General features: G+C 48.9%; 1 protein-coding gene and 1 non-coding gene across 2 annotated transcripts; one reads left to right on the top strand and one right to left on the bottom strand.

Moving 5' to 3' along the window:
• Nucleotides 1-16: 16 nt before the first annotated feature.
• On the top strand, nt 17-10,420 carry BAG1 (BAG cochaperone 1). The gene is made up of 7 exons (XM_013007190.2): nt 17-349; nt 1,895-2,023; nt 4,157-4,239; nt 6,658-6,771; nt 8,811-8,918; nt 9,642-9,704; nt 10,159-10,420. The coding sequence occupies exons 1-7, from the start codon at nt 166-168 to the stop codon at nt 10,246-10,248; spliced, it is 771 nt and encodes a 256-aa protein (XP_012862644.1). The 5' UTR covers nt 17-165; the 3' UTR covers nt 10,249-10,420.
• LOC115869422 lies at nt 3,448-3,554 on the bottom strand. Its single transcript, XR_004046173.1, has one exon. It is a non-coding gene; the product is annotated as a U6 spliceosomal RNA (small nuclear RNA).
• Nucleotides 10,421-11,461: the final 1,041 nt, after the last annotated feature.

Raw genomic sequence — 11,461 nt, 5'->3', positions numbered from 1 at the left:
TGCCAGGTCGAGACTCCGGCCGGTCGCAAGTCTCCCCGGTCTCAGCGTCGGTCCGTGCGAAGCAAGACCAGCGGACATGACCGATCCACCAGGGGCTCCGCCGCCGGCGCTCGCAAGCCGCGGGTGAAGAAGAAATCACATCCCCGCAAGGCCAGGAGCGAGGAGATGGCCCAGAGCAAGGAGGTGGCCCGGAGAGAGGAGATCGCCAAGAACGAAGAGGTGGCCCCGAAAGAGGAGGCCGCCCGGAGCGCGGAGATGACTGGGAGCAGCGAGGACGTGGCCCCGAGCGAGGACGTAGCCCCGAGCGAGGAAATGGCGGCGACCGGGCTCAACCTGACGGTCACCCACAGTAAGTGCCGGGTGGGCGCGGGCCGGGCCCGGAGGGGCTTGGCCTTGAGCCCCTGGAAGCATGTGCCCTTGTGTTTGCCCGGGCGTCCGGAAGTGTGGGTTCCTGGCCGTGTCGGCGCCGCTGGCTTTTGCCCAAGTCTTGCATCTGCATGTGGCTGTGTTTGTATCCTGCCTCTGGCCACGTGTTGGAGGGTGGCTTTTCCGCAGCCGTGTGTTGATGTGTGCCTTGTCTGGCTTGTATTGGATGATGTTGTGCGTGACTGCCAAGTTTCACTTCACTCTGAGTCCAGGCGGTTCCTTTAGATAAGTGCCACCCAGGGTCCGAATCAAAAGGCCAGGGTTCTAGCGCTGGCAGTTTTGAGTACCTGAGAGGTACTTCTTGGGAAGTAGAGTTGCTGCCCATCTTCTCCTGGGCTCAAGGCCTGTGTAATGCACTGGACACGGGGTCACACACCTGGGAAAGTGATACTTGCATTCCGAAGAGAATTCTGTTGGGGTTTATTCATGCATTTATTTTCTGAGCACTCACCGTGCACCAGGTGTACCCAGTGGGAGAGACATTACTGTGAGGAAGATGAGAGCAGTTGAGCCCAGGGAACAGGACAATCTCTTCGCAGAATGGCTCGTGGTAAAAAGCTTGGGCTGTGGTATTGGACCTGGAGTCACAGTTCTGACTCTTCCCGGTGCTGCGTATGTCTCTCTCCACAGGCAAGTCCTTAACTGACCGGAAAGTAGATAAAAGGTGATTCCTGAAATGAGCTTCTTAAAACCCATTCTGCATTTGATAAGGAGCCCTGGTACTGCAGCGATCGAGTGCTGGGCTGCTAACTGGACTGTTGGCAGTTCAAACCCAGCAGCAGCTCCTTGGGATAGGGCACTTTGCTGCTGGCCATGGAAACCCTACGAGGCATTTTTGAGTTTTGTTTTTAATGTATTTATTAAGTGCCCGATGTTCGCTGCTAATATTATTGTTCGTTGCAGCAATAATAGTAGTAAGCCTGTGGATGGTGGTAATGCACTCAGCTATTTGAAAGGTTGAAGGTTTAAGTCCCCCCAGAAGTGCCTCAGAAAAAAGGTCTGGCAATTACTTGGGGGGGGGGTGTCAACCATTGAAAACTCTGTGGGACACATTTCTACTCCGACACTTAAGGGGTCACCATGAATTGAACTCGTCAGAACATTATAAAGGAAAGCAAAATCCTTGAGCAGGTTCCAAAAGGAGCACTGGGCAGATAGAAACAGGCTCGTCATAGTAGGGGGCCTAAGAGGTCTGCTTTTGCTGGTTTCGGAGCCCTGGTGGCACAGTGGGTTGCGATTTAGGGTGCTATTCTTGAGGTCAGCAGTTTAAAACCACCAGCCTCTCAGTGGGAGAAAGACGAGGCTTTCTACTTCTGTCAAGATTGACATTCTCGGAAGCCCACAGGGGCAGTGCTACCTTGTCCCAGAGGAGCACTGAGTTGAAATTGACTTATGGGCAGTGAGTTTGGTCTTTATATTGGTTTAAGTGAACTCACCCGCATCACCCAATGGTTTTCTTTCTCCCCAGGCAATGAGAAGTACGACATTCATGTCACCCCACAGCAGGGTGCCCAAGAACCCATCGTTCAAGACCTGGCCGAGGTTGTTGAAGAGGTTACAGGGGTCCTGCGGCCTTGTCAGAAACTCATATTCAAGGGTAGGCATGTCTTTTTCTAGCATTGAGCCCTTGTGGCTAAAGGGCAGATTAAAAACCTCTCAGCCTCACTTAATGGTAGCTCTACCACTTTTCCAATGGGAACACATTATTCATACTCATTTATTTATTAATTCTTTCAATAACTGCTTACCAGAGACTTGCTAATTGCTGAAGCCACACGATGGTGGCAGACCTCACTATTTTCGGTCAAGTCCATGGGCAGCCCTCCCTGGCTAGGCTTTTGTCCTGTTCTCATTAGATGGGTTGCATGACACCCTCAACCACTTTTTTATAAGATATATTGAGATAGCTATTAAATAATTTTTTGTCTTAGGTGCTTAATAGCTGCTAGAATAATAAACTCCATGGGCCAAGATACCTGGATGTTTCCCAGTGCCCAGCCCAGAGAAGGTGGTGCACCAGAGAGGCCTGGAGGTGGCAGGCCCAGTCAAGGTGCTAATAACTGCCAGACCCCTAGTCCTACCCTGGTTGCCTTCTCGCTCCTTTGGGGGTTCCCTTCTTTGAGAGGGACAGACTAGTTCTGTTTGGTGCCAGTCATTAGAAAGGATTCAGTGTTAGAAAGCGTTGTTTATACTTCAGAGTAGGCTTTAGGGTGCACTGCCTTTTGAAAATCATCCTTATCTGATTATAAGGCAATAGGTCATGTTTCGAAAGAAAGGAAAGCACAAAGTAGAAAAGGTTCCCCTAGTTAAAATCTCTTAGATTTGGTGTATGTCTCTCTACTTGTACTTCTCTTTATGTCTGTTTTCTTGACAGAATTGGGATCAGATGGACTATAGACGTTTTTGTTCTTGCTTTGTAGAACTTTATTCTTCCATGCCTTAATGAGCCACTCATCTTCTTAGCCACTGAATGTTGTTGTCCCGCCCACTTTCAAAATTTATGACAATAAACGATTGGCCAAACTGGTTCCCCCTTATTTTGGAGGGACCAGTACATTTTTGCTTTTGCTCTGTCTCTTCCGTTTTAAATGGGAGTTCCACAAGGTTCAGCATATTTCTCCACTGGTGTGTGTGATTTAGCTTTGCAAGGTAGAGTTTGTTCACGTGGGTATTTAAAAGGGTTTTTTTTTGGCGGGGGGTGTGACACATCTCTGTCATATATTGTTGTTTTTAAATTTATTGGGGGCTCATACAACTCTTATCACAATCCATACATACATCAATTATGTCAAGCACATTTGTATATTCGTTGCCCTCATCTTCCTCAAGATATTTGCTCTCCACTTAAGCCCTTGGTATCAGCTCCTCATTTTTCCCCTTGTTTGCGGCCCCCCCCCCCTTAAGCCCTTGATAATTTATAAATTATTATTATTTTATCATGTCTTAAATGTCATATGTTTTTTTATAAACATGTAGGTAATGAAACGTTTGCCCATTTAACATGTTTCTTGTGTGTAATTTAGAAATATGGAACATTTCACAAGCTTCTGTGTCACCCTTGCTCATGAGCCATTTGAAACTTCTCTGTATTGTTCTGAGGCTAGCCTATGTGCTGTCAAAGTAAGCATGGGATTACAGAGTTTTTATAGCATTTTAAAAGTAAAACTGACCCTTCCCTATTCACCATGGCGTTGAAGTTGCCAGGGGGAAATGAGCTTTACTGAGTGCAAAGTATCCTTCTGTGTAGTTGCATCTTACTGTATGGTAGTCCGCTGCTCCTGAATATTGGGCTTGTTTTCGTTTCTCACAATGATAAGTAAGATTGCCTGAAATGTGCCTACACGATAGTTATTGTGTAGGCCCATGTCTGGTGATCTGCTTAGAATGGCAGTTCTCAACCTTTGGGTTGCGACCCCTTTGGGGGTCAAACGATCCTTTCACAAGGGTTGCCTGATTCATTAAAGTAGCAAAATGACAGTGATGAAGTAGCAATGAAAATAATTTTATGGGTGGGGGACCCACCACAACATGAGGAACTGTATTAAAGAGTCGTGGCATTAGGAACGTCGAGAACCACTGGTTTAGGAGAAATACCTACATGTAACATTCCAGGGTCCAGACAGTGTTATCAATGTATCATCTCCTTAGTAGGGAACGCATTTGTCTGAAGTTGATCTCAGTGTTTATTGGACACCGGTCCCAGCTCAGCGCACCTTCCTTCTTCCTGCAGGAAAATCTCTGAAGGATATGGAACAACCTTTGTCAGCACTTGGGATACACAGTGGTTGCCGGGTCATGCTAATTGGAAAAAAGGTAAAATGACCGTGTCTCCTACACGGTTCTCTTCAAAAGACCCAACTGGGAATCCGCATTCTGCATCGTTGAAACTCCAGTGAGATGCATGTGTTGGGCCGGGTTGCCAGTTTTCTTTTTCTTCTACCTGCTGACCCACGCTTCCCCTCCTGTTGGTGAGGGCCGGCGCCCTGAGAAGGAGGAGTGGCGATGCTCGCCCTCTGAAGGGGCTGTTGGGTTGATGGTGGAATCCCAATCTGGTTAAAAGCAAAACAGGTGCTGGAGGCAGGGCTTGCTCATTTAAAGTGGGACTGGCAAAAGAGCTTTTGTTAAAATAAATCTATAGATTTTCAAAAGAAGTGCCCTGGGTATGTTTCAAGAACCCTTCTCCCCCTTTCTTACTCATCTGGTGGTGGTGGAGACCCTCTGTGGCTAGAAGGAACGAGTTAGACTAAAGAATTGAAGGTGAGCAAAGCCAACATTGAGTGAGGTCCTTTGGTGACAGCTGAAGGCTCCTGAGGTGGGAGTGGGGGTGGGGGTAGGGGGTAGGGGTCAGCCCTGCATTGTGACACAACGAGATTGTTGGTCATATGAGGGAGCCACCTATTTTGAGGGAACTGGTTGGCGCTGCGTGGAGAAAGGGCAGAGATCAGCCACGTGAGAGCAAAGAAAATTGAGTTCAGATTTGGAATCACCAGGGGAGTGAGACTGGGGATTCGGCCCTAGAGAGGATTGAACAACTTGAGATAGTGTAATAAAGCAGCAACGTGCTGGCCCTGGCTGCGGTTTATCTAGGTGCGAGAGGGGAACTATTTTTGCTTAAAGGTCACAGAATGATAATGGACAATGGGCAGAACCCAAGGATTGAGTTTGAGGAAGCTGTAAGTCTCTCAGTTGGAGCCCTCTTTGGGTATGTGGACGCCAGTCTGAATTCAACTCTCAAGTCTATCCTTATGTAACTTTACTACATTATCTATAAAACAGTCCTTCCCTCATAATGTGTGGTCAGGCTTTTAAAAATACAGGCCAAGTGTTTAGGAGAGTGCCTGGCATCGTGCTGGGTGCTGTTGAGTCAGTTAATCAGTTACGACCTTATGAACAACAGAACAAAACCCTGCCGGACCTGCTCCATCCTCTCGGTGGTTCTGTTGAGCCCATTCTTGCAGCCACTGTGTCAGTCCATCTCATTGAGGATCTTCTTGGCCTACTACTTTACCATCTCCAGGGACTGGCCTCGCCTGACAACATGTCCAGAGTACCCAGAATGAAGTCTGGTCCGAAGGAACAATTCGGTTGTATTTCTTCCAAGACATGTGGCTTGTTCTTCTGGCAGTGTGTGTTTTCTTCGAGAGCACCATAATTCAGATGCATCCATTCTTTGGTCCTTCTTATTAATGATCCAACTTCCAGAGGGATTTAAGGCAATTGAAAATACCAGCGCTTTAGTCTTCAAACACTTTACAGAGCTCTAGTGCTGCAGATCTGTCCTCTGCAAGACGTTGATTGATTTCTTGACTGCTACGTCCATGAACGTTGATGGTGGATCCTAGTAAAATGAAATCTTTTGAAAACGCCCATCTCTTCTTTGTTTATTATGGCGCTGGCTATTGGTCCAGTTGTAAGGATTCTGGTTTTCTTCACATCGAGTCAGGATCCATACTGAAGGCTGCAATCCTTGATCTTCATCAGCAAGAGCTGCAAGGTCCTCACTTTGAGCGAGCGGACCAGGATGTGCGTTTGCATACGGCAGGCTGTTAGGAGGCCTTCCTCCCATCCTGGTGCCCTGTTCGTCTTCACATAGTCCAGCTTTTCAGATTATTTGCATAGCATGCAGGTTGAATAAGTGGTAACAGGACCCAACCCTGTTGCACAACGTTCCTTATTTTACACCATGGAATACTCCCTGATTCTGTTTGCACAATAGCCTCATGGTCCACGGACAGTGAGTGTGAATAGCAGCCTGGCTTGTAGGGAGTGCTTGATATGAGTATCCATCCTTGTTGTCAGGTTAAATTGGAGAGCTCTGTTGGAGGGTACCATGCCAGGATTCTATTTAAAGGCAGCGTAGACTTCTACCATCTCTGTCTCTGGGCTCCTCACAGGGCTCCGCTGCAATTTGTTCACCCTCCAAGCTTCAGTCTGGCCATTGGTGGTCAGCCTTGGGCGGAGGCCGAATCTGGTCCTTGAGCTGGCTCCATTCTATGAGCAAGCTCTCAGGCGCTCACCAGTGTGTTTACCTGAACCTTCTCTAGTCTGGAGCCTTTCTAGGCGGAACACCTTGCTGTGTTGCCTCAGGCTTGCTTTTCCAAAGAGCAACAGATTTGAGACTCTTCTTTGTAGGAGAGTGGTTAGACCTAAATGTGATCAGATTTTACCCCTGCTGAAAACAGCCACTGGTCTTGGTGATTACTGACTTCATTTTACGCTTAAACATTTCAGAATTGCCCAGAGGAAGAAGCTGAATTAAAGAAGTTGAAAGCTTTGGAGAACGCTGTAGAGAAGATAGCTGGCCAACTGGAAGAGTTGAGTAAAGATTTTGCTGGAATCCAGCAGGTAACTCTGCTCGTGGCCTTTGACCTTCCATCTGCTCTGAGTACATTAAGGACTTTCGATCTGGGCCATGTGACATGTACAAAGGCAGGCTTTGCGTTCAACGGTATACACCCAGACCCTGTGACTTCAGTTCCTGCCGCCACCCTTTCATACTATTGCTTTGGGCAAGTTCCCCATTTGTAAAAGAAATAAAGGTGGCACCTTCTTGTTCTTAGGCTTGCTTGTGAGACTTATGATATAGCCTGAGCCTGGCACATCCTAAGTGGTTTCTATGTGTTGCTGCTGTCCTTACTGTTACACCCCAGGCAGCACCCACTGGTGCTTGCAGGAGAGCTCCTGCTGTGCTGGTTCATGTGTTGTCTGGAATGAACAAATGACTCCCCTCAGTCCCCTGTTTGAGTGCATTTAACAAGGCCTGGTTCTGGTGGCCTAGTGGTTATACATTGGACTGCTACCCACAAGGTCCACATTTTGAAACCATCAGCCAGAGTTTTCTGTCTACATTAAGATTACAGTCTTGGGGGAGGGAATTAAAGGGGAGCTGATATCAGGAGTTCAAGAAGAAAGAAAACGTTTTGAAACCGATGGTGGTAGCAATTGTACAACAGTGCTTGATATGATTGAACTGTAGAATGATAGGATATCTGTAAGAGCATCAATAAAGTGATTAATCAAAAAAAAGAGTTCCAGTCTTGGGAAGTCACAGGGGCAGTTCTGCCTTGTCCTACAGGGTCACTGTGAGTCAGCATCGACTCGATGACAGTGAGCTTGGTGGGATTTGTTGTGTGTGTGTGTGTGTGTGAGAGAGACGTTTGTAAGTTCATTGATTGTCCGAGGTGAGCGTGAGCTTAGTCAGAGAGCTGATCACCCTTTTTCAGTCCCTTGTATTAGAGACAAAGTGCTGAAGCCTTGTGAGGATTGGGAACTGTTGAAGACCATCTGTGTTTTTTCTCTCTCGTTTTGTGGATGTATTTTAATTACAAAGATGGTATGTGTTGATCATACACACGTTTTAAAGAGATAGGCACAAACATGGAAAATAAAAATGACCTGTAAGGCTCCAACTCAAAGAACCACTGTTAGAGCCTAGAGCACATTTTCCTATCTTTAAAAAAAAAAGAAAGAAAATTACATTGACCATGTGTATACATTGTGAATCATTCTTTTATTGGATAGCAATTGGATTTGGATTGGATATCATTGGATAATAATTTCCTATATAAAAAATAAATAAAGCCTCCGCCCCTCCCCATCCCCACCCCCCAAAAAGCTTGCAGAATAGCATTTCCTCAGACAGGACTGCATCATGTTTTACCTAATTATTTCATTGTTATTCATCACCTAATGTCCATGGCTCCAGAAAGTCTCTAGTCTGTGAGAATTTGAAATTCTGTTCTGCACTTTCCCTCCCTTTTGATCAGAATTCTTCCATAGACATTTTGATCAAAATGTTCAGGAATCGTAGGCAGGCACCATCTCAGAGCAAAGGAGGCAACTAGCCACACATTCCATTTTCTCCTCCCGTCCCCGACTCTCCCTCCCTCCGTTGCTCCAGGTGGCGAGAGGCCAGTTGTGCTTTGGATGGCCACTGTCACGAGGGCTGCCATTGGTTAGTGTGACTCCTGTTAATTACTACATTGGGCGTTGTAGCCGTCTACCTTCTCCTTGTTCTCACAGTGACCTCCCAGCGGTGTGGCCCTCAATCTCCATAGGCACAGCCGGGCTGCAGACCCAGACCAAGCAGACTCCCACGCCTGTGCTCCCATCCCACCACCTTAGGTGTGGGTCATCACTTGTGACTGAGGGCTTCGCCGTGGAGCCAGGCCTTGGAAGACTTTACAGCCCCGTGGTACACGGGGGTGCAGAGAGGCTCGTGAGCTCACAGTGTGGCCCAGGCCCGTCCATCCGGTTTTTCCAAGAGATCAAGTTCTGAGGTCCGACATTGTCCCCCGATGTGGCAGCTTCGGCAGCTTCCCTGCCTTGGGGGCATCCCATCAGCCCCTGGGAGCGCATTTGGGTGATGCCTTCTTCTTCCTTAGGGCTTTCTGGCCAAGGATTTGCAGGCTGAAGCACTTTGCAAACTTGACAGGAGAGTGAAGGCAACCATCGAGCATTTTATGAAGACCTTAGAGGAGATTGACACATTGGTAAGTCGAGAAGAATCTAGTGTTCTCTCCATTGGTCTCGCTCCGTCAGGAATACACTCCTCTGGCCTGAGAGACATCATCAACCCGAGCGTCCACTGTGTGCTGCACCCTGAGCTGGGTCCTGGGTGGGTATGTGGTAACACCAGGACACTCACAATCCTACCACCATGGGGCTTTGCCCGTTTAGATTGATGTGCTAAAGTAGCGGTAACCATCACGAAGCTGGGATCCAGGCTGATCTTGGGATCAGAGAAATCCCGGGCTTCCATTTTCCTGATATCCAGGTGACTGATCCTCTAGTTAAGCTTCTCACCTGCACAGACTGCAGTCAGACTCGGCCTTGTAGGCATGTCGTGTGACCCCGGCCCCATGCTTATGGCAGTGACCACTCTAGCCTGATGCCCCATGCATGATGGTGAACTCTGTGCTCAGGATTTGAGGGGGCGGTGGAGGTGGTTAAGAAAGAAGCAGAAGGCACTTTTCCTGCCCTGGTGAGCTCATGATCTGGCCGGAGCAGAGTCTTCCTACACAGAAAACAGGGAAACCCATAAGTCCCGGGCCACAGGACAGTGTCTGTGGGCCAGAGACTGGGAACAGAGGGAGCTTGTATAGGGATGAGAGCCAGAGGCAGTGCAGTTGCAGGCTACAGACGCAGATGAGGCTTCCTGAGCACCCACACACCCCTTTCACTGCAGTCTACATGTTGACTTACTTCCTCCGTAGATTCTGCCAGAAGATTTCAAAGAGAGTCGACTGAAAAGGAAAGGTTTGGTGACAAAGGTTCAGGTGAGTTGTGTGGCAGAGTATGACAAAGTGTGATGGGGGGGTGGCGGCGGCAGTGCGTGAATATGGGCTGTGTAGAAGCGAGGGGTGTGATACGGGCTTTTCTGTCGGCGGTTGAGCCCAAAACGATTTAGGGAGGAAGATGGCAGATGGGTAGGTAGGGCAGACACGTTACCCAGTTCCAGGAGGCACCCTCATGTGGATTACCAGGTGTATGGTGCCCACCGAGGTTGGGCAGTTGTAGTTGGGTCTTTTGGGGGAGATGGTGGCTTTGAGCACTGTCAGAGCCCTGGGCCCAAGTTCCCCTCCATCACCCTCTGCTTCTGAAGCTCAGGCCAGGTACCCATCTCTGTCCCTGCACTCGCTGCCTGTTAAGTCAGTTACCCCTGGGCTTCCCAGAATGGCTTCACAGGGGCAGAGCTTGGCTAGCCCTCACTGCCCCGCATTTCCGTTTTAGGAGTTCCTAGCCGAGTGTGACACGGTGGAACAGAACATCGGCCAGGAGATGGAGCGGCTGCAGTCCACAAACTTAGCCCTGGCGGAGTGAGGTGGGGCGGCGGGGGCTGCGCTGCCCCGAAAAACAGCACGTCACCTGCTCTGCCATCTCCAGAATGGAAGTCACCGGCTTTCTCCTGGGCTGCTGGGTATAAGTGACCAGCTGCCAGTTTTCTTACTCCTAGACCTGTTCTCAATGAAGAAGTCTTGTCTTTGCAAACTCATGTCGAGTCCCTGTCTCTGCCCATTCTGTTCCCATGGGCTCTTCTGTCCAGGAGCCTGGCTGTTGGAAACAAGGTCCCCTGCCCAGCTTCGCACCTCTGGGTGCTTTCTTCAGGCTGAGGCCTCTCTCATTTGTCCTACCTAAGATAGCTCATGCTTGTAGGCCGCCTGGTTTTTAGAGACATCTGGCGCTTTTGTCCCTGTGATCCCCTAGGCCCATAGAGGCACAACCCAGGAGATTGTGTTGTGGGGAATGGCCCAGAATAGGTGTAGACCAAATATCCCGCATTATGACCTGATTCCCAGACACTGGCTGAGTTGTTAGTTCCCACACCCTGTCCTCGTCCCTCAGGGACCCTGCGTGAGGCCTATGATGGATGTGTGGACGTCTGGTCCCCTAGCACAGCTCCAGAACCTTGGAACCCCATGTTGACTTAGTGTCTGCTTGAAGTCAGGCCAGAACTGTGGGAGACGAAGTGCAGAGAGGGGAGCCAAGCAGAAGGGGAAGCTCTCCGTAAACTGAGGTGAACGCACTTCCTTCAAAGACATTTCTGTTGACCTGTGTGCCCTTCTGAGAAGAAGAAGCCCTGAGGATTTCCTTCAAGGCTGTTCCTGTCCACTTGGTGGCCTTTGTCCCTGGCGTTATTTTTAAAAACAACTCACTGGCATATCCATCCACCAGGAGAAGAGTGTTTGAACTTCCTTCTCCTCTTTTGAAAAACTGCCTGTGGCCCTGGTTGGAACCTAGTTGGTGTTTAATAAAGCCCGGAGTGCTAGAACGCTGATCTGCCAGCCGTCCTTCAGCACAGGGCCAGGAGGGCTCCTTATAGGTCCCCTTTGTGTTGCAACGAGGCTTCCACTGATGCCCCAGGACGCTAGGCCAGAGGGGCTAATGCGTGTGGCAGGGATGGGCAGGCAGGTGAGGCTCAGGATGCAGCCCAGCCCAACTTTAATAAGTGGCTCAGAACCCCTCTGTTCTTATATCCTGTGAAATCTGAGAGAGCTGGAATTCAACGGAATGGCCTTGTTCTCGTGGGTCTCCC

The sequence above is a fragment of the Echinops telfairi genome, unplaced genomic scaffold (assembly GCF_000313985.2).
Source record: "Echinops telfairi isolate 266 unplaced genomic scaffold, ASM31398v2 ScPeMD7_25;HRSCAF=90, whole genome shotgun sequence".
Classification (NCBI taxonomy): Eukaryota; Metazoa; Chordata; class Mammalia; order Afrosoricida; family Tenrecidae; genus Echinops; species Echinops telfairi.
The sequence above is the reverse complement of the archived record's forward strand: the minus strand, read 5'-3'. Positions and strand labels throughout refer to the sequence as shown.

Coding starts and splice junctions, on each gene's coding strand:
- BAG1 (XM_013007190.2), top strand. CDS start 166: ATGGCCCAGAGCAAGGAGGTGGCCCGGAGAGAGGAGATCGCCAAGAAC. Junction 2,024..4,156: donor TCAGAAACTCATATTCAAGG/GTAGGCATGTCT, acceptor TTCTTCCTGCAG/GAAAATCTCTGAAGGATATG. Junction 6,772..8,810: donor ATTTTGCTGGAATCCAGCAG/GTAACTCTGCTC, acceptor CTTCTTCCTTAG/GGCTTTCTGGCCAAGGATTT.